Source organism: Rhinatrema bivittatum, chromosome 8, assembly GCF_901001135.1.
Source record: "Rhinatrema bivittatum chromosome 8, aRhiBiv1.1, whole genome shotgun sequence".
NCBI lineage: Eukaryota > Metazoa > Chordata > Amphibia > Gymnophiona > Rhinatrematidae > Rhinatrema > Rhinatrema bivittatum.
Window position 1 is genome coordinate 195192885 of NC_042622.1, and position 20419 is coordinate 195213303.

Consider the following 20419-nt stretch of genomic DNA (forward strand, 5'->3'; position numbering starts at 1 on the left):
GGAAAGGGAAAGATCGATATTAGACAGAGGTGTGGGGATGTACTGAAGAGACAGGAGAGAGATGAAACAGAAAATGAACAGGAGACCCTGTAAATGAGTTTGGAGACCAAGAAGAGGAAAGCAGAATAAAGAGATGAGGACCAAAGTGATTAGAAAAATAAAAGTCCAGACAGCCAGAGTAGAAAAAAGCATTTTATATTCAGTTTAGTGGATGGACTCTGTCGACTTTGGGAATGTGCAGCTCACGATATCTTATTTCTGTTTTGCTTTCTCTGGTGTTGCAGATTTTTAGCTGTTATTACTATTTATTGAATATTTTATTGTATTTCTTAACTGTATTTAAATTGTAAGCCGTTATGAAGGCTACGGCTAATGTAACGATATATAAAATAATAAAACCATAAACCATAATCTGGTTTCTTGGGGTTTCCAGTTCAGGTTTTGAATGTAGGCTTATGGCGCCAGGATCCCTGTAATGGTTCCAACTGAGCTGGAAGCCCATAGGGGCAGGAGGAAACTGCTGGATCAAAATTAAAATGAAAGCTCCTTAAACAGAGTGTCCTGGCTCTTGTGTTATGTTCAGGTTGAAGGCGCCCTTTTTTTACTTGGCCATAGGTGCCAAATAGCCTGGCTAAGGCTCTGAAGGATAGCCTCAGCTCTCCTATCCTGCGCATCCTTCAGTGCCGTTCCCCCTTCTACAGGGACCGTTGTCTGCCTGGTGACGGCACACACCAGCGCATCCCCTTGTGGAAAAAGCAACTGCTTTCTCACCGCTAGATCCAAGGGGTACAGCGCTTCCAAGGCTCGTCCCTCTTTAAAATTAGCTTCCAGGGCACGCCATCCAAGATCAATCAATTCCTGAATAGCATCCAGAACGGGGAAGAAACATGATGCTTTACGCAAAGAAATTAAAATGGGATTTTTCTTTGGCTCAGACACGGAATCAGCACCAGGAACCCGCCCAGCATCTTCAGTGTCTGGGAGATCAGAGCCGGCAACTCCTTTCTGTGAAAGAAACCCGACATTGCTCTGTACGGCTCCAAACCCCAGAGGAATTTCCCCATCCTCCCGGGAGCAAGGCTCGCCTTCATCATCCGTGCCATCTGGGCCCCTCTCAGCGTGACCCGCAGCAGGTCGAGACGTACTCCGACGCTTACTCGTGGCACCAGATGTGTGGGGATCCGCAGTCTGTGAGCCTGGACTTTTAGGTTTGGCCGGGGCCACAGACTGCGCCCGAAGAAAGGACCTCAGCCCTTGAAAAAATTCCACCCAAGCAAAGGCAGAAGGATCCATACCAAAACCAGGAGGCATCAGTCCTGCGCCCACTGAGCTACCTTCCCCTGCTGACGAAAACCAGTTAGGGGCCCCCGAAACCAGGCGAAACCTCTGACAGGTCCCCCTCTGTTTCCATTTCCGCATCGTGCTGGAAAGGGCCATATCAGCAAAATCATTCAGAGACAACTCTCCCTGAGCCTCCAAGCAGCGCTGACACAAGTTAGAGGGGATGCCAGGCTGAGATGCCCAAATGTGGCAAGCAGCACAAAGGGTAAGGCGCTTAAGCTTCTTTGCTACTGGTGCCATGGATAAACACCCACTAGCAGCACGCTGCCAAAAACATCTGACAATTGTGCATCTAGCTGCGCACCCGCACACGCAAGCCTGGACAGGGCACCCAAAACAAGCTCTGTCCAATAAGCACCCACTGCGGATGCCCAAAATGTAGACGCCCAATATGTGGTCCAAGGTGCCCAGCTAGGCGTGCAAGGGCATGCAAGGTGCCCAGCTAGGCGTGCAAGTCAGACACTATTTCACAACAGACTTGTGCATAGAAAAGTGCACGAAAAGTGCACATGGTGTCTAAGCAAAACCCGAGAGCGGGGCCTAGTCACAAAGGCTGCTCAACCTGCCAAGCTGCCACGATTCCCCAAGCTCCCCTGGAGATGGCAACGGATATTGGATCAGCGCACCAAGCTCAGAGACCAGATGAGGAATGGAATCCCTAAAATTAACTCTCCTTTTTTGTTTTACTCTTTATCTGAGCTCAGCCCGACCCAACAGAGTACAGAGTCAGTCTCCGGCTGCGGGGGGAGAAGACAAAGGCCTTCATTGCCACACTATGCTTCCTGCACCCGCTAGCCTCTCAACTGTTTTCCTCTCTAAAGCTAAGTCCACACCAGAAAACCACCTACTGGACCAAGGCATTGTACTGAGGGAGGGATCCGCAGATATCACCTCAGGAAAACTCGACTGAGGGAGGGACTATAAGTAATTATCACAGGAGAGCAGGGGCAAATTAATTTCCTTCATTTCTCTTTTTTAAATGTATTTTTGTTTATTTATTTACATTCAGATTTCTATACTGCCCTCCAAGAAAGGCAACAGCATGGTGTACAATGGTTTTAAAACACCAGCTCATAAAACCATCAACAAAATAATAACCTGGGGCCTTGTGAGAGGCAAGATGGCCGCCGCGGTGTAGACCCATTTGAAACGCTGGAGGAAAGGGCTGTTAAATTTCCTGAAATATCTTTTTCAATTTTATTAAAACTATGCCGCATACTAAGTGAAAGGGGCGACTAAGAGGTGAGAATATCAGCTCACCCGTAGCTGCGGCTAAGAGGGAATATCAGCTCACCCGTAGCTGCGGCTAAGAGGTGAGAATATCAGCTCACCCATAGCAGATCCCCGACAGCCTAGTATCCCCGGTTTCTTCGCGGGAACTGCATCTTCAATCCAGTGGTTCATTGGTCTAGGGGTATGATTCTCGCTTTGGGTGCGAGAGTTCCTGGGTTCAACTCCCAGATGAGCCCTTTGATTTCTGCTCACAGGGAAACCTGGGTGGCGGAGAGCAGAAACCTCTGCTGGCTGGAAGGAGTGGCAAACCCTGTACTAGTCAAGCTTTTCTGGATTGGCCACTGTTGGAAACAGGATGCTGGGCTTGATGGACCCTTGGTCTGACCCAGTATGGCAATTTCTTATGTTCTTAGCTTGGTTGCTGGAGGAACGGCTCAGGAGCAAGAGCCATCCCCCTTGATCCTGGATACAACCTTGAGCCCCAGATCACCGCAAAAACCCACTCATCCCCGAAATATCGCGATCCCTTGCCCAGCTTCGGTGGAAGCTGGAGCGGCCATGATGATGGCCAGAGATGGAGGCATCGGAAACCGGCGAGTTGAGACCCCAGGAGAGGAGATTGAGGAACATCTCGGTGGATTGGAGGATCCCCTGAGGGCTTCTACACCGCTGGAACAAGAAGCAGCCGGATTGTTATCAGCTCAAGGTACTGGGTTGAGCGGGGGGAGCTGTTGGTGACGAGGGAATAAAACAGCTTTGAGCGATTTCAGAAAATCCTTCAACTGTAAGACCTGATGTTATATCTTTGGAAGGGATTTGGACTATGCTGAGTGTAATTGAAAATTCCATAAAAATTTTATCTAAAGCAACAGTGGAAATTCAGAATCAAACAGTTAAAAATAATAATTTAATTGCAAATTTCACAAATAAAACAGAAAAATTGGAAAGAAGAGTTTGTGCAGTGGAAATTAAGCAAGACAAATTAATTGTTTCTGACTGTATAACATCTAAAAGATTAGAAGCTGTTGAAAATGCTTTAAGAGCTCACAATCTGCGCATACTTAATTTCCCTGTAATTAAGTCTATTTCACCGCTGGAACTATTTAAAGTTTATTTGAAGAAAAATTTGAAATTTCCTGAGTCAGCCTTACCTGTGATATTTAAAGCATTTTATCTTCAACAATCTACTCAAATGGAAGAACCAATTTCATCTTTGAATTTAACTGGCATATTGGAAATGTCTTCAGAGCAGGAGGTCAATCAGAGGAAACCTTTGCTGGTGTTATTCGCATTTCTTTCTGAGCGAAATCATTTTATGCGATTATTCTTCAGAAATCGTCAGATTCCTTTTTATGGGTGTCCTATCTGGATATTTCCAGATGTGATTAAAAACTACACAAACACGCAGGAAGGAATTCCTTTCGATGCGGCCTGATGTTCTGAAATTGGGTGCTAGGTTCACTTTGAAATATCCCTGCAAAGCTTGCATCAGGTATTTAAATATGAATTATATTTTCTTGGAACCAGAACAACTGAAAACGTTCCTAGCAGGAAGATCCCTCATTGATGTACCAACACGCCCGGTGTGAAAAAGAAAAAAGATGCAGTAGCCAAGGTGTGCTTATCATAAGTTGGTGATAAATATTGATTCTTTGACGAAATTTGCTCCTTCTGCCTCCTAATTGCTAACTGTATTTTTCTTATAATTAAAATGTCAGTAATATATATATGATGAAATATGTATAACTGATAGATTTGTTTTTCCTGTAAAGACATTGAATTTTCTGTAAGGAGTATTTCCTGGTAAATTTTCAAAAAGTTGAAAATAAAGAATTAAAAAATAATAATAATAATAACCTGGATTAATGATTATACTTACAGGCTAGGGCAAGGGCTGACTTGTCCATGCTGCTATGTGTATGAAAGCTCTTCATTTATTGATTATTTCTCTGTTCTCAAAGTGAATTCTAGACTGTCACATTTACCTGTCTATTTTATTGAGTTTTTGGATGATTTTGCCCATTTTTTCTTAATGAATAAATGAGAGTCATTTTTAAACAGTGCAGGTTGCTTGCAGGCCATGGGGTAGGGCCTGCAAGTGAATTTTCAAAGGGAAGCTCTGTGGTGTTTCTCTTTGAAAATTGGGGGAGGCAGGGACTGCAGGGAGTGCGGGTACTTGTGCACTTGCATACTTTGGGGCTGATGCAATAAAGTCACGTAGAAAGCGGGCGCTGAACAGTCAGCGCCCGCTCTCTTAACGCGCCCCAGCCAGCACCCTTTGGGTGCCATGCAATATTTAAATTAGGGGGTCGCATTAGCAAGGAGATGTCAGTTTTCCTTACTGGCGGACGGCAGTCACGAATATTGACACCGGGTTTATCGGCGTCTATTTTTTTTTTTTTTTACTTTTTTTGTTTCTTTTATATCACAACGATATTAAGTAGGAGGCAGTACAGAAAAGCAGTTTTTTCTGCTTTTCTGTACTTTTTTTTTGATGCGCTCAGCTATTAACGCCTGCTCCAGGCAGGCGTTAATAGTTGACAGTTAAATGTGCGTCTAGACGCACTTTTTTTTTTTTTTTGCATCGGGAGTGAATGCCTAATAGCCTCATTCACATGCACTTGCATGTGACGCGTGTTGAATATATGCTAATCCCCTTATTGCATTAGGGGATTGATTAGCGCCTATTCTGCCCGCGTCTGACTGCAGGTTAACAAGCGCACTGTATTGCATTGGCCCCTTTGTGGATACAAAGTACCCAGGGTAAAGTACTTGCAGGGATTTAAAAATGAAATTCCTGTGTGTATGCCTGTTTCCAGCCCCTGGTCCCACCCCTAGTCTAGACCGCTAAAAGTGTAAACGATTGGGCTTTTTGCCGCATTCATGGGAGTGGGAAGACATTTTCAAAAGGGTTTTTTATGCCGGGAAACTTTTTTTTTTTTTTACCAACATAGAATCTTTTAAAAATTGTCCTCAAAATGTAAAGAGTAAGCCTAGTCTCTGAGTCTAGCAAGCCACGATCACCCTGTGAGCCCAAGAACACAAATCACGAGTGGAAGGTATCCCAGCCATGGCCTCTTACCTTTAGCGTATGCAAGAAACATTTCCCTTCTTCCTGATACTCCAGGATCTTCTCAACAAACTTGACTTCAAGGAAAGCCCAGATTTTAAGATAGCGCAACCTTTCACAGTTTAGCAGCAGGCACAGCAGCTCCTCATCCAAAGCCTCATGGCTGTTGTTGAATTCCAGCGTTAGTCTCTTCGTTTAAAAAACAAAAAGAGAGAGAGAGATACAGGAGATGGGGAAAAGATGTTCTGTCACACATGGATAACCTGAGCAGGGTCTTAATCAGAAGACTTGGTAGGAGGATGATATCTAACCCTGAGCCTGGAAAATGCAGAATGTTCAGTGTGCGAATAAAAAAAATTCAGCCATGGTAAGGTTTGACTTACAATTTAAAAAAAAAAAAAAAATGTATTCAATGCCCATGAATCAAATCCACTAATTAGATAATATACAGGAGAATTGTGAACAAGGCTGTAATGCCATGTGATGCGTCTTGTGACCTGGAACAGACCAGCTGACCTTTAGTCTTTTGGTTTAGAATGTCACCAGAACTCCACAAGGGATTGCCGCCTTGTAGTTCACAGTTTGCGGCACAAAAGAGTCACACTCCAGATCTGTCTTTTGGCACGCAGAACTGGTGCAGGCATGCCTCATTTGCTAAGCATTTTTCCCAGACACGAAATAGGAGAGAAACTCCTTTTTTTCCCCTCCCAAACAATTTGTATTTCATCGTATCCCCTCCTTTAATTCCTAGACTGTAAATTTCAGAATATTTTGCCATACCTGTAGAGTGTGCCTGTAATACGGCAGCAGATCGGTCAGAGTCGGTCTCATTGACCAGTCAGGGTCACTGAAATAGCAACTTCGTAGACTAATATTTCTCACCGGAATCTCAGGCAGCAGTATCCTTGACAGATGATCAAATTTCATGACTCTCTCAAAGAAGAAGTTCACCTTCAGATTGTTGGCATGCCTAGCCAGGTTTGACCAGGACATCCCCCAGACCACTTGTCCATGAGGATCATGGATATGACATTTGATGTTTATTGTGCCAAGTGAATCGGAGCAGTTATCACACAATATTTGCAATAAATCATCAGAAATGCAATTGTAATTTAGGGTGAGAATATGGAGGTTTTGGAAGGTGGCCAATGTTTGCGTAAATAGTGGATTGCTGTAGACAGCCAGATGCTGGCTAAAGAAGTCCTCAATGTTGAGTTCGGAGGTGTAAGTCACATTCTTTAGGTAACTAAGAGAGCTCAGAACAGCACAGCCTTGCTCGAGAGTCAGCCTTGCTCCTTTCAGGTTGAGGTAGTCGAGGTGTTTGCTCACTCTTTTGAGAAAAAAACTTAAACTCTTGATAAAGGAATTTCTAATTGTAGTTCTCCATATTAAACGTTCCAGTTCTAGATGCTGAATAGTAAGAGATTTTAAGCGATTGTTGCTTTTGCCCAGGCGGGAGAGAAGACCCCGCATGGTTAGCTGAAATTTTCTGGTCAAGACAGCGTTATAAGGATTCAGAAACTTTATCTCCAGATGCTCCAAGTACTTTCCAAACCTTCTGACGTGCCAAACAGCAGCTTCAAAGTCCGAGGCATTGGATCTGGAGGGCCTGCCACTGAAGGTAATTGTTCGAGTTTGCCAAAGAGCTGCCGAATACATGGCCAGATTCCAGCTCTTACTGACCTGAGCAGCATTGGATCTATCCCGGTCACCAAGGTACGAGAACATGTGACTCAGACAAACAGTGGGTAGACTGGCCCAGCAGCTCTGCTCGGACAGAGGGTCGTTATTATCCATGAAAACTGATTTTTCCTCAGAAGAGCCACAGGGAAAGCCGACAGGCAAACCATGAGAAGAATGGTTCTTGTCTGCAGAAATCAAATACTGTCCAGGGTCATTAGCTGGGTCATAGCATCTTCCAAGCAAAGGCTAGTTTTAGAGTTTGATATAGATCAAATATTTAGCAAGTCAATTGTATAAGGTAGGCGTTCATAAAATACAACAAATGATAAGGTCTTCAATCATTAATGGTATTCCTAAGTGAAGGAAAAAAGCATTCATTCAAATAAGTAGCAAGAAGAAACTCAGTGGCTAATTACATATATATGGGCTCATTGCAATATCATTCTACTGTTTTCATCCATCAGTATCCATAGGATATTATAAGATATAATCTTTTATATAAAATAGAATGGGTTAGGGATTGGCTGAAGTCGGATTGCTTCATTAGGACAGTATTATTTATTTTAGAAATAACCCTGGATGGACAAGCAATTTACTGCCCTGTCTGGAGGAGTTTTGGCAAGGACCATTAACCCACACAGGTGTATTGCATGACAGTCTATGTCCTATCTGTTTAGGATTATTTCCATTCTAATAAACATTTTTATTTTTTTAAATAGAACTTGCAGGTATATACGTGGGAAGGGAGTTTCATGACATTTTAAAAGCAAAAACACTTAAACACTATTACTCTTAATTATTAAGTCAGTGAAACCAGGCATTTCTAGGGATCTAATACCCTGTGCTGTAGCCCATCCAATAGAAGTCTAAACCTAACATTATAATTAGGTTACAAAGCACAATAATACGCTAAGAGGTTGATATGCAAAAGGATTATTCCAACTGACTTTTCAAGTTTTACATTTCTTGCCTTGCTGAGGACGTACATTTTACCCGGGAGTCATGTTGGGCCAGCTGTGGGATGCCCCACAACCAGCCACACTCACCCAAGGATGCTGCAGAAGATCTCTGGTGGCCACAACACTGAGCCCCCCCAACGCTGCTGGCCATAAGTGGCACAGCGAGATATTTAAAACCCCTCCATGCTTCCTGCCAGTGCCTCAGCAGCAGGCCATCCTGCTTTGCCTGCAATGTGCATTGTTTTCTTTTTCCAACTGACCTTGCCGTTTACCTGTCTTGCCTTATCCAACCTGCCCTGCCTCACCTCATTCCTGCTTGGCCTGTCTTTCTCAGTCTATTCCCATCTTGCCTTCCCTCAGACTGATTTCTCGTGCTCCGACTATTGCCTGGAACCTGATGCCGCTTGATCTCCACCTGCCCCGACCTTTGGCTGGATCTTGATTCTGTTGCCTGCTGCCTGCCCTGACCTTGGTCCATCTCCTGACTTCGTTCTTCTGCTCCCTGGGCCCCTTGCCTGCTGGCCTCCCCCCCCCCCCAAAAAAAAAAATCTTAGGGGGGGAGAGGCCCAGGGAGCAGAAGGATGAAGTTGGCATAGGTGAAGCTCGTCCTTGTCTCAGCCCAAGTGAGTCCTCCAACCGTCGGCATGGGCCTGTGAGGCATCACAGCCAGAAGGGCTCATACCCCATGACATTGGGTAAGGCATTTTCCAAGTAAAACTTACCCAGATGAGAGGCAAGGCAGGGCAGGGAGCATAGCTAAAGGTTATCCAGATAGCACCAACATTCAGTCTGGTCAGGGGAAATCACTGAACTAGTTATCTGGGTAACCTTAGGCGGATATATGCACCGCCAGCCTTATCCAGCTTCAGTGTCACTGAGTACCGGCCCGCTGACTATCAACACTGATCGCTGCACCTTCCTAAAATCGCCGAGCGGAATGCACATTCATTAGAGTGACTGGCACTTACTAAGCCTGGGAAAAATAGGAATCAGCTCAGAAGAAACGTGGAATGTACTAATGGGATCCAAGACCTAAACTCTTAATAACATGGAGTTAATTCTAAAAACCCTCCCTTTTCTTTTCTAAATCAGACTTTTATTTTTCTGTTACCAGCAGTTTCCACCTGGTCCTCTGGACTTCCAGCTCAATTGTAACTCCCAGGGTAGTTTTTCCTCTATTTTGTAACATCTTCTCTCTTCCCCCTCATCTCTTCCACCTAGCCCAGCTATTGCAGTGATTGTCCTTGCCGAGGGGGCCACAGAGCATGGCTTCCTCTGGTATGCAGGCAGCCCAAGTCTGACCTGTGGAGTCACTAGTGTGCGACGGCCGAGAATCCCTTCCCCATCCAGGCCTGTGAATTCTGTCTTGGCTGTATCCCCAGCCCTGGCTGGCCCAGGAAGCAGAAGCCGAGTCTGGGAATCAAACTTGGTTCTTTTGCATGGCAGTATGACAGCATTGCTGCTGAGCCACTAGGCTGAGTCCTAGCCAGCTTTTAAGCTATGAGATGCTTACATTGACCAGCTAAAGGACAGAAATGAGATAAGCGAGCAGGGGTGGTATCTTCCTGGTACAGCGGTTACTACCTTTAGCAGAAGGCATGAAGATTACCACCCTTAACCGATATGATTTGAGGCTTTAATGCAACTGCAACATTGCTCCCTGCTTAGACGACAGGGGGGAAAAGAGGAATTGGATTCAGACGATGAGGGCCGTGACTTCCATGGTCTGGGATACTGATATGCAGACATAAGGGGAAAAGCACAGAACTGCTTCTACGGTCAAGTCCTAAAGCAAACAAAGAAAGTGTACATGAGGGTAACTTGCTGGTATGGCAGTTACTACCCTTGACCAATAAGCCTTGATACTTTTGATGCAACCCAAGGCCACTCTCTGCTTTGAAGGAGCGGCCTGGGAGGGAACGGAGGAAGACTGCGTGGCTCAGCGTGCACAAGATGCATAATTGTGCACCCCCTTGGGTGCGCCAACCTTGGATTTTATAACTTGCAACACGCGCAAGTTATAAAATTGGGTGTACATGTGAGTTCGCCGGGTAGTGTGCGCACATGTACACCCGCATGCACCCTTTTAAAATCTACCCCTAATTGTGTAACTACAGCAAGGGTAATTTTTCTCTATTTGCATCACTTTGCACTTGTCCACATTAAATTTCATCTTCCATTTGGATGCCCAATCTTCCAGTTTTGCAAGGTCCTCCTGCAATTTATCACAATCCACTTGAGATTTAACTACACTGCATAATTTTGTGTCATCTGCAAATTTGATCACCTTACTCATCATACCCCATTCCAGATCATTTATAAATACAGATCCATGAGGCACTCCACTGTTTACCTTTCTTCACCGGGAAAACAGACCATTTAATCTTACTCTCTATTTCCTGTCTTTAAACCAGCTTGCAATCCATAAAAGGACATTGCCTCCTATCCCATGACTTTTTAGTTTTCTTAGAAGCCTCTCATGCAGGACTTTGTCAAACACCTTCTGAAAATACCGGTTCACCTTTATCCACGTTTATTCACCCCTTAAAGAAAATGTAGATTTGTGAGGCATGACTTCCCTTGGGTAAATTCATGCTGGCTGTGTCCCATTAAACCATGTCTATCAATATGTTTTGTGATTTTATTCTTTATAACAGTTTCCACGATTTTTCCCAGCACTGAAATCAAGCTCACCACTCTACAGTTTCTTAGATCACCCCTGGAGCCCTTTTTAAATATTGGGGTTACATTGACCATCTTCAATCTTCAGGTACAATGGATGATTTTAATGATAGGTTACAAATTAACTGAAATAGGTCTGAAATTTCATTTTTTAGTTCTTTCAGAACACTGGGGTGTATACCATCCAGTCCAGGTGATTTACTACTCTTCAGTTTGTCAATCTGGCCTACCACATCTTCCAAGTTCACTGTGATTTGGTTCAGTTCATCTGAATCATCACCCTTGAAAACCGTCTCTGGAGCAGGTATTTCCCCAACAACCTCTCCAGTAAACACCGAAACAAAGAATTTGTTTAGTCTTTCTACAATGGTCTTATCTTCCCTAAGTGCCCCTTTAACCTCTCTATCATCTAATGGTCCAACCGACTCCCTTGCAGGCTTTCTGCTTCAGATATGAGTTTTTGCCTCTACGGCCAACATTTTTTCAAATTCTCTCTTAGCCTGTCTTATCAATGTCTTACTTTTTTTTTTTTAATTCTCTTTATTGATTTTCAAAAAAGTTTACAAGACATACAATCTTGAGAAGCAAAAGAGCATAGTGCAAATAATTAAGAAACAATATATAACATAGCCATTTAGTAGTTATAACCAGCTCCATTAAGTCCACAATACAGGATCCACCAGATGACAATGTAGGAAATAATATCATACTAGTAACAAGAAAAAGGAAATATTGTTAGACTAAGCAACTGCGGGTTCTAAATTAAAGATAGATATCAACCTACTATTGGAGAGTCAGGATGATCAATCTCAGCACCAACAGACTGAGGCAATGGTTTATTACATAAAAATATGGAAAGTTGAGAGGGAACAAAAAATATATGACTTAAATCCTTATATCTAACTATGCATTTGCATGGAAATTTTAAGGTAAATATTCCTCCTATTTGCAAAACTCTCAAATGCATCAAGAGAAACTGACGTCTTTTCTTCTGGGTCTGATGGGAAACATCGGGATAGACTCTGACTTTCATTTGAAGAAATGGTTGTAATTGATGCTTAAAGAAAAGATGAAGGACCCATTCTCGATCTGTTTCAAAAACAAAGATGACTACCATGGTGGCAGGTTGAGCTAGAACTGTAGCTGATGATTCTAGTAGAGTAGAAATGTCCAAATTAGGAGATTGTCCAAACCTTGTTTGCCCTGTTCTTGCCTTCTATATGGAGGCAAGTAGAAAATCTTAGAGGTAGGAGGAACAGCTTCATCAGGAATTTTAAAGTGTTCAACAAAATATTTCTTGAACATATCTTTAGCTCCCACCTGAGGGAGTTTAGGAAAGTTTATGAAATGCAGATTTCTACTTTGAGTTACATTCTCTAAATTTTCAATCTTAAACTGTAATGAAGAATTTTCCTTAATCCAATATTTTTGAACGTTAGCAACATTTGAGAATCTTGATGTACTTTTACCACATCTTCCTGAATTTTATTTTTAAACTGTTCCAGTTTGAAAATTTTATTCCCTACCAGATTAATTCTTTGAATAATAGGGTTCAATTGTTGAGAAATAGAACTTCCTAGATTGGTTATAGCATCCCAAATATTTTCTAAGGTAATATTTTGAGGTCTTACCAGAATTGGAACTTCGATCTCTCTCAAAGGAATATGTTGGTTAACTTGAGAAAGTTCCTCCTGCATCTCAAACTCTCCAGTAGGAAGACTGGCCAAACCCTCAACAGGGCCACCAATGGCACCACCCTCAGAGGTTCCGGCGTTTCCTGACCTTGCTTCAGCAAGGGATTGCTCCAAGGCAACAGAAACCCCGGCCACCAGGTCTTTGCGGTCTCTGATAGCAGCTGGGTTTGCCAGAGGATCTCTGTCTATCGGGGAGAGAGATGTTAAAGAGTCCGGAGAGTGGACAGCTGAAGCCATTGCTGCCTCCATCTCCAAGGACGATTCACTCGATTTTGCCATCCGCAGAACATGTGAATCCATCGGCCCCGAAGGTGGGGGATACGGAGGAACCACGGGGTAGGCTCTTTCCTTTGCCCGCCATTTGCGAACTGAATGCAGCATCGCAACAGGAAATAAAGTTCAAAGGTAGAAGCAAAACGGAGCCGAATTCATGCCATCAGCTCAGCCATCTTGGGTGGATCCCATCAATGTTTTACATTTAACTTGCCAATGCTTATGCTTTATCCTATTTTCTTCTGATGGATCCTTCTTCCAATTTTTGTATGAAGATCTTTTGGCTAAAATAGCCTCTTTCACTTCACTTTTTAGCCATGCCAACAATCGTTTGACCTTCCTTCCACCTTTCTTAATAAGTGGAATACATCTGGACTGTGCTTCCAGGATGGTATTTTTTAACAATGTCCATGCCTCGTGCACACTTTTACCTTTGTAGCTGCTCCTTTCAGTTTTTTCGAACTATTATTCTCATTTTATTAAAGTTTCCCTTTTGAAAGTTTAGTGATAGAACCGTGGATTTACTTGCTGTCCACCTTCCACTCATTAATTCAAATTTGATCATATTATGATCACTATTGCCAAGCAGCCCCACCACCGTTACCTCTCTCACCAAATCCTGTGCTCCACTGAGAATTAGATCTAAAATTGCTCCCTCTCTCGTCGGTTCCTGAATCAATTACTCTAGAAAACTGTCATTTATTCCATCCAGAAACTTTATCTCTCTAGCATGTCCTGATGTTTCACTTACCCAGTCAATATTGGGGTAATTGAAATCTCAAAAATATATCAAGGAGAGTCAACACAGTAACCCCATAGGAGAACTGTAAACAAAAAAGGGGAACTGAACTTTAATTCAAAATATTACCTATAGTGACGGTGTCAGCAAGCCAGACGTTGTGATTCAATCCCGAATCCAACCGGACCTCTAATCATTCACCATCACTTGAACAACTATTTTATTATTTTTGTATGAAACTATTTTTTATATGTTTTTTTCTTTTTCTTTAAAAATTAGTCAAATTAGTGTTTTGCCGATTCAAAATGGACCTGACGTCTCAATCCATTTTGAATCGGCAAAACACTCCCATGTTGATATCCATCTAAATGCCCCTGAGGAAGCTTTAATAAGCGAAACATCGGCCGTGTTGGGCGTTTTTGTATACAACACTTTGAGAGAATGCCAGCTACTTCTTACCTTCACGTCAATTATGGAGTGAATTACATAAGTCTTTTTGACTAATTTTTAAAGAAAAAGAAAAAAACATATAAAAAATAGTTTCATACAAAAATAATAAAATAGTTGTTCAAGTGATGGTGAATAATTAGAGGTCCGGTTGGATTCGGGATTGAATCACAACGTCTGGCTTGCTGACACCGTCACTATAGGTAATATTTTGAATTAAAGTTCAGTTCCCCTTTTTTGTTTACGGTAATTGAAATCTCCCATTATTACTGCAATACCAATTTGGTTAGCTTCCCTAATTTCTCTTAGCATTTCACTGTTCATCTCACCATCTTGGCCAGGTGGACAGTAGTATACTCCTATCACTATAATCTTCCCCAACAGACAAGGGATTTCTACCCATAAAAATTCAGTTGTGCATTTAGTCTTATGCAGGATCTTTACTCTATGCCATCCCGGACATAAAGTGCCACCCTGCTGCCAAATTGCTCCTCTCTGTCATTGCGATATAATTTGTACCCTGGTATAGCACTATCCCATGGTTATCCTCTTTCCACCATGTCTCTGAGATGCCAATTAAGTCTATGTCATCAATCACTGCTATACATTCTAATTCTCCCATCTTACTTCTTAGACTTCTGGCATTAGCATACAAACATTTCAAAGTGTGTTTTTTTTTGTTTGTATTGACATTCTGCTTTTCAGTTGACAGGAATATCTATTAGCTCAGGTGAGTATTTAATTATAGGCACTTGGACTACTTTTCTTATTATTGGAACCTCACTGTCGGGATGCCCTAACTCTAATGCTTCATTAGTATCGTTTGAAGATACCTCCCTCCGAACCATGCACTGCTGAGCGACTGTCCTGAGGATATATCCCAGCTGTCAGCCATAGTGTCATGGCTATAGGATACCACTCTTCTTCCAAGACAGTTTTTGTCATCTTTCTTGACTGTACTTAACCCTGCTGAGTAGTTGGGCATGCAAGATCTTTTCAGTTTGCACCTAGCACCCTTTCCCCTCCCTTTTCCAACCACAAGGTCTAACAATAATCCAACACCAATACAGCTGTCACCCGAATCTGGCACTGTAGGTTCCTTTGTCTTTTCCAAACGGCTCCCCGCCACCACCAACCTGCTGCACAGATGCAGCCAATGTGAGAAATGAGTAGGCTGCCAGACAGACCCAACTACATAAGACTGCATTTTCATTTTGATTTCTAGTGACTGCTGTACTTGCAGCCTGTCAGACAGTTAAGATTCAAAGGCCATCAAAAGGGTAAAAAAAAACATGACTCAAGTAATTGAGAGGCACTATGTTCAGGAAAAGCGTGCACAACCTAAATTATTTTAATTCTTTGAAACATAGATACCATTTTCAGAACAGTCTAATTCCCCTATTTATCAATGATGGAATTACCAGTTGCCAGCACCAATGGGCTAATGCTACACTGGAATGGGTGAGAAATGGCTTTGCTTTACAACTCTGGCAAACAATCTTGTGGTATATAATTTTATGTAGAGAGTCATTCATTGAAGAGTTGGAAAACCACATCAAGATGGGGGCAATGTACCATTACTAGAGGCTAGGGTAATACCCCATGCACCTTCCCTGATCTTTTTTTGAGGGACAGCACCATGGGTATAGTATTTAGAAGTGTCAAAGGCAATCTAATAGTGATGTCACTATTGCTGGTATGATGCCATAATCAAAGTTACAGCCAGCACTAATTCCCATGGCAGATCTTGCATGAAAAACACTGTCCCGCCAACCGAGCCAGTGCAAGCACATTGAAAGAATAATAATATAACAGCTTGCATGGGATTAAAGGCTTGCCCCACTCTGATTCCAACCCCAGAATTGCCTCTTCCTATTGCTGGTTAAAAAAAAAAAACAAGACACGTACGAAATGGGGTTCTGTGCATACTTTTACATGCACATGCCCACCCCCCAACTGATTTTTAAAGTGGCCACCTAGATGCATAAAATGGGGCACTGTGCGCGCAAACGGCTTTGGCAATCGAGCCCCGAAAAGAGAAGGGGAATGCGATGCAGAGGCAGGAGTCTGTGGCGCTTACCGAGCTTGCTTTCCGCTGCAGGTGGCTGAATTTCCCTGGTCCTCTGTGGAGAGGAGACTAGCAGAGGCAGCAGGCATGCAAGGCCTCTCTGCCCTTGTCAGTGCACGCTGTCACTGCAGGCCCATGTGACATCATGGTGACAGAGTGCCCCTCTGAAAGGGTGCAGGGGGCAGCAAGGGGCATGCATGTTGCAGTTATGTGTATGAAGACAAACTTAATGCAATAACCACTTTAATTTTTTTTTTCTCTTTAAATAGAATTTCGGATGCCCTGAAAAAAAAAGCGACAGGGCTGTGGAGAACTGCATACCTCTTTGCACATTTAGAAAATGAACTGATTTTATGTTTCAGCTACAAGCCAAGACGTGTTGGCAGAATATGCAACAGGCTTAACCGATGTCGAGCTTTAAATTATTGTAGAACAGCCACTGAAAAGCTCCGTGATCATGGGTCACAAGCAGATGGGTTGGGTTGTATTCATGTTACACTACAATCAAGGCTACCTTAAGCACAACTGTATGCCTCTGAATGCAAGACTGCGGTAGGTTAGACAAAGCAACAGAGTCAGAGCTGGATGAAACCTGGAGCAAACAGCAGAAACTTGAATCAGTCCAAATCCATGAAAAAAGCTCTAGATCAGGTAATGGACTTATACTTGGGTTAAAGGAATCGTTCCATGAGCCAGCATGATGGCCCCTGGCACCCACAGCCCAGACTTTTCTTGCGCCCAGAAAAACCCTCTCGGGGACCTGAAATGGTTCTGAATATCTGATCTTGGTACCTGAGACCCCAGATAGTAATTTTGAGATCTGAAGGCATTCAGAGACTTACAGTTGTCATTCTAGGAGCCGAAATGTTATACTAAGACCTGTGATGGGTCTTAATATTCACTCTGGATCTTAGAATGGCATTTCCATGCCTCAGAATGGTCATTCCAAGTCCAGATCCTGACTCGATTCCATTCTTGATCCTGGAAACACTGTTTTGGATCCTAGATTGGTAGCATTGGGTCTCAGGACTTGCGTTCCAGGTCTCAGCCTGACGGTTCTCTAAATCCTAGGGCCACCCCATGCCTCAGATTGCCTATTATAATTCTAGAGTGCCCATTTTGGGTTCTAGAATAGCAGTTCCAAGTCTTTGGATCACTGCACTAATCTGTGTAGGAGTTTATTTGTAAATTACATTCCACTTTTTTTTGAACATTGGAGTGCAGCTTTGGCTTAACACTTCGTCTGCCAGCTTTGTTCCAGCTCTAGTTCTCTTCCATCGTCCATCAGTGTTGCAGGGTTCTCATATTTTGTTGCAGCTCCTAAGTGAGCCTTGAAGATTAAAAAAAAAAAAAAAAAGTTTGGAAAATGCTACAGTTATATACATACTGTGCAATTCAAATCTTTTTTTTATATGCATATGTACCAATACAAAATCATATTTTGCAACAACAGCACCCTCACCAATTACAAAAGTTATTTTTTACTTTTATTGAACCGTAGTCAATCTTTCCAATAAACAACTTAAGAATTTGTGAAATTGCATAGAACTTATCAGTGATGGATACACTGATTTTCAGGCACCAAAAATGTAAATGACCTATAGCTGGGAGATACTCAGGATCAGCTCAGTTGCTCTCCAGTACCAACAAGGCAAGTATTGGAGAATCCTGTTTCTGGTTATTTTGGATTAATATCTACCATTTGCTCTGAGAACGACATGAAAGCTGTCCTGAACACATCAATCCCTTGCTTTATCTTCAGTTAATAATGAGCATAAAGGTGGGTGTAAGTTTCTTATGCAGTAGGACTTTTCTGCCTCTTACCACAGCAATTCAGCTACTTCTGAAAAAATTGATAGAATATGGTGAAATGTGAGAAATCAGCCACAGATAAATGAAGAGAAACCCATCAAGGCAGCTGATGGAACTTTTCTTAGGCCAATGGTTATTTAAAGCTGCAAGCCTTCTGGGCTACCAAAAGTTCTTCTACAGGTATTGAAAGTAATCCTGTAAGCTGGATTTTTTAGTATTAGAAAAAAAAATCAGTTATGTATTTGCTTTCAAGTAGATTTTAAAAGGTCCACACGCGTAAAATTCAGGGGTTACACGCATGGCCGGGTCCTGCGCGCATTGCACGCATTTTTTAAAGGGCCTGGCCTCGCGCGTAACCCCAGGAATTGCGCGCACATGGACACACACACATTGATTTGAAAATCTACCTTTCAGTGTACATCCCGAGGTCCATGTTCAAGACACCTACTGATATTTGGATATCCTGCAGCACATACCCAGATCAAAGGGCTGCTGAATGTATCAGGATGAAGTTATGCAGCTTAACTTTAGGCCTGCTAGTTGTCTGACTAGAGTTACCCGGGTAACTCAGGCCGGCCAGCTTTGAAATACAGTGCTGACCAGCTAAACTGTGCCACCAGCAATGCCCCCAGCACCGAATTTTGTATCCGGTTTAATTTTGTGCGAGCAGTGATTTGCCTGGACAAAACGTAGCCAGTCACTGGGGGAAAAGGGATGGGGGTACATTGAAATATCAAGATTTGTCCGCTAACTCCCACAGTTAGCCAGACAAACCTTTTGAATATCGACATCATTATCTCCTGAACCACATTTTCAGGAGATGCAGATCTCTACATAAAAGCTGGAAACCGATGTAACGTTTTCCCATTAAAATTACGTATCTAGCCCAAAATGGAAAAAAAAAAAAAAGCCTTGAACTAGTTATCCAGTTGGGATGAAATATAAATGATTTTAAATCAATCAATCGTACAAATTGTCCTGCCATTCTTTTCTTACTTGTTTATTTTTATTTTTTTGCATTTAAATACTTTCATTAAAGAATAAAACAATGAAAAACATTACTTTCCAATTTAAGATACAAATTGTAGATTTGTTTCAGGCAGTAATAAATCACAGTCTAGACCTGTCTCATTGATGAGATTGCGTTTTTCTTTGGAAAAGGAGAAATGATGGAAACGCCTATAAGTAAACTCATTGTTAAATGCCTCTCAGCCTCATTTCTATACCACCATGTTGTAATTTATTCTGAAATTGTGCATTTGATAAGACTTCCCTGTGAAAAAAAAAAATTTAATTTTTCTATTTATCATCAAATGCGAAAAGAAGAAACGACATATTTCCTAGGGTGTTATCTATACTGTAGTTTTCTTATGGTATTAAGTTTCCTTTTATGTTGTATTCTTTTTGGTGCCCCTTAGTGGACTTGTATTGGATAATTTGGGTGCTTGTTTTCCTATACATAGATATAGATTTTTTGGTTCATGTGTTGGCATGCTTTTATAACTATAAAAAAATGGTAAGAGCGTGGTTTTCAAGCAGCCCGCACAATATTGAAAATTTGCAGGTGAGTGGCCAAGTACATGTGGGCAAGGACCAGCGTAAAGTTACACCTCCTCTTCAGAAGGTGCAACTTGCGAACCTAACACCTTACGCACAGACTTTTTAAACTCCAAAAAAGAATGCGTTTTACTTGCAGACTCTGCCCCCAACTCTTCTCCCCTGGAACGCCTTTGCTCAGTTCGTGTAAAACTGACCCCCAGCCAATTTTGTAATGGCCAATTTAAAAGCGTACCATATTTTCCGGTGTCTAAGGCACACAGGTATTTAAGTCACACCCTGCTATAACTAGAAATGTGGCTGACAAAGTTAGCAGATAGGTTGCACTGGTGTATAAGTCGCACCTCTTTGTCATGCATGCGAATGAGAGACAACGGCTGGAGGAGCATTGGCAATACACAGGTGGTGAACGCGCCGTTGACATAGTTATGTTCAGGAGGCTGCACGGAGGAAACGGTAAGGAAAAGCTGTGAGAGAGAGAGAGAGAGAGAAACAGCAGATAGATCGCACCGGTGTATAAGTCGCACCAACAAAAATTGGGGGAAAATGTGACTTATACACCCTAAAATACGGTAAACGATTTTGGAAAATGACCCCTTAATGCTTTACAATTAAGATATTTATTTCTTAAGTTCCTAATAATAATTAGTATACATTTTTTACAGCTTCAAGAATAATGAAATAATAAGGAATAATAAAAGCAGAGCCGGGAAAAGCAGCAGATCTGACAGGATAAATCTGAGCCTCTTGGGATAAAGCCGACTTGGTCTAAATCTCCATATTCACTCAGCTGAGATCTTTCGGACCATCCAAACCAATCTGAGTATGGTTTTCTCTATAAATAAATAAATAAATCTAAGT

The 20419-nt window shown here is 42.4% G+C and overlaps 2 protein-coding genes and 1 non-coding gene across 4 annotated transcripts in view; 1 reads left to right on the forward strand and 2 right to left on the reverse strand.

The window, feature by feature from the left end:
- Positions 1 to 16276, reverse strand: part of FBXO39 (F-box protein 39) — a 31502-nt gene extending 15226 nt beyond the window's left edge. Inside the window, exons 1-3 of the mRNA XM_029612829.1 lie at positions 16202 to 16276; positions 6425 to 7680; positions 5657 to 5833 (exon numbers count right to left, since the gene is read on the reverse strand). Coding sequence (XP_029468689.1) covers positions 5657 to 5833; positions 6425 to 7441 — 1194 coding nt within the window. The 5' untranslated portion in view covers positions 7442 to 7680; positions 16202 to 16276. The remainder of the gene's footprint in view (positions 1 to 5656; positions 5834 to 6424; positions 7681 to 16201) is intronic.
- TRNAP-UGG lies at positions 2739 to 2810 on the forward strand. Its single transcript has one exon. It is a non-coding gene; the product is annotated as a tRNA-Pro (tRNA).
- A 2709-nt stretch (positions 16277 to 18985) lies between the features above and the next one.
- Positions 18986 to 20419, reverse strand: part of XAF1 (XIAP associated factor 1) — a 48247-nt gene continuing 46813 nt past the window's right edge. For both annotated transcript variants that reach the window (XM_029612375.1, XM_029612374.1), the window contains one exon: positions 18986 to 20393. The gene's annotated coding sequence lies outside the window, so the exon portion shown is untranslated. The remainder of the gene's footprint in view (positions 20394 to 20419) is intronic.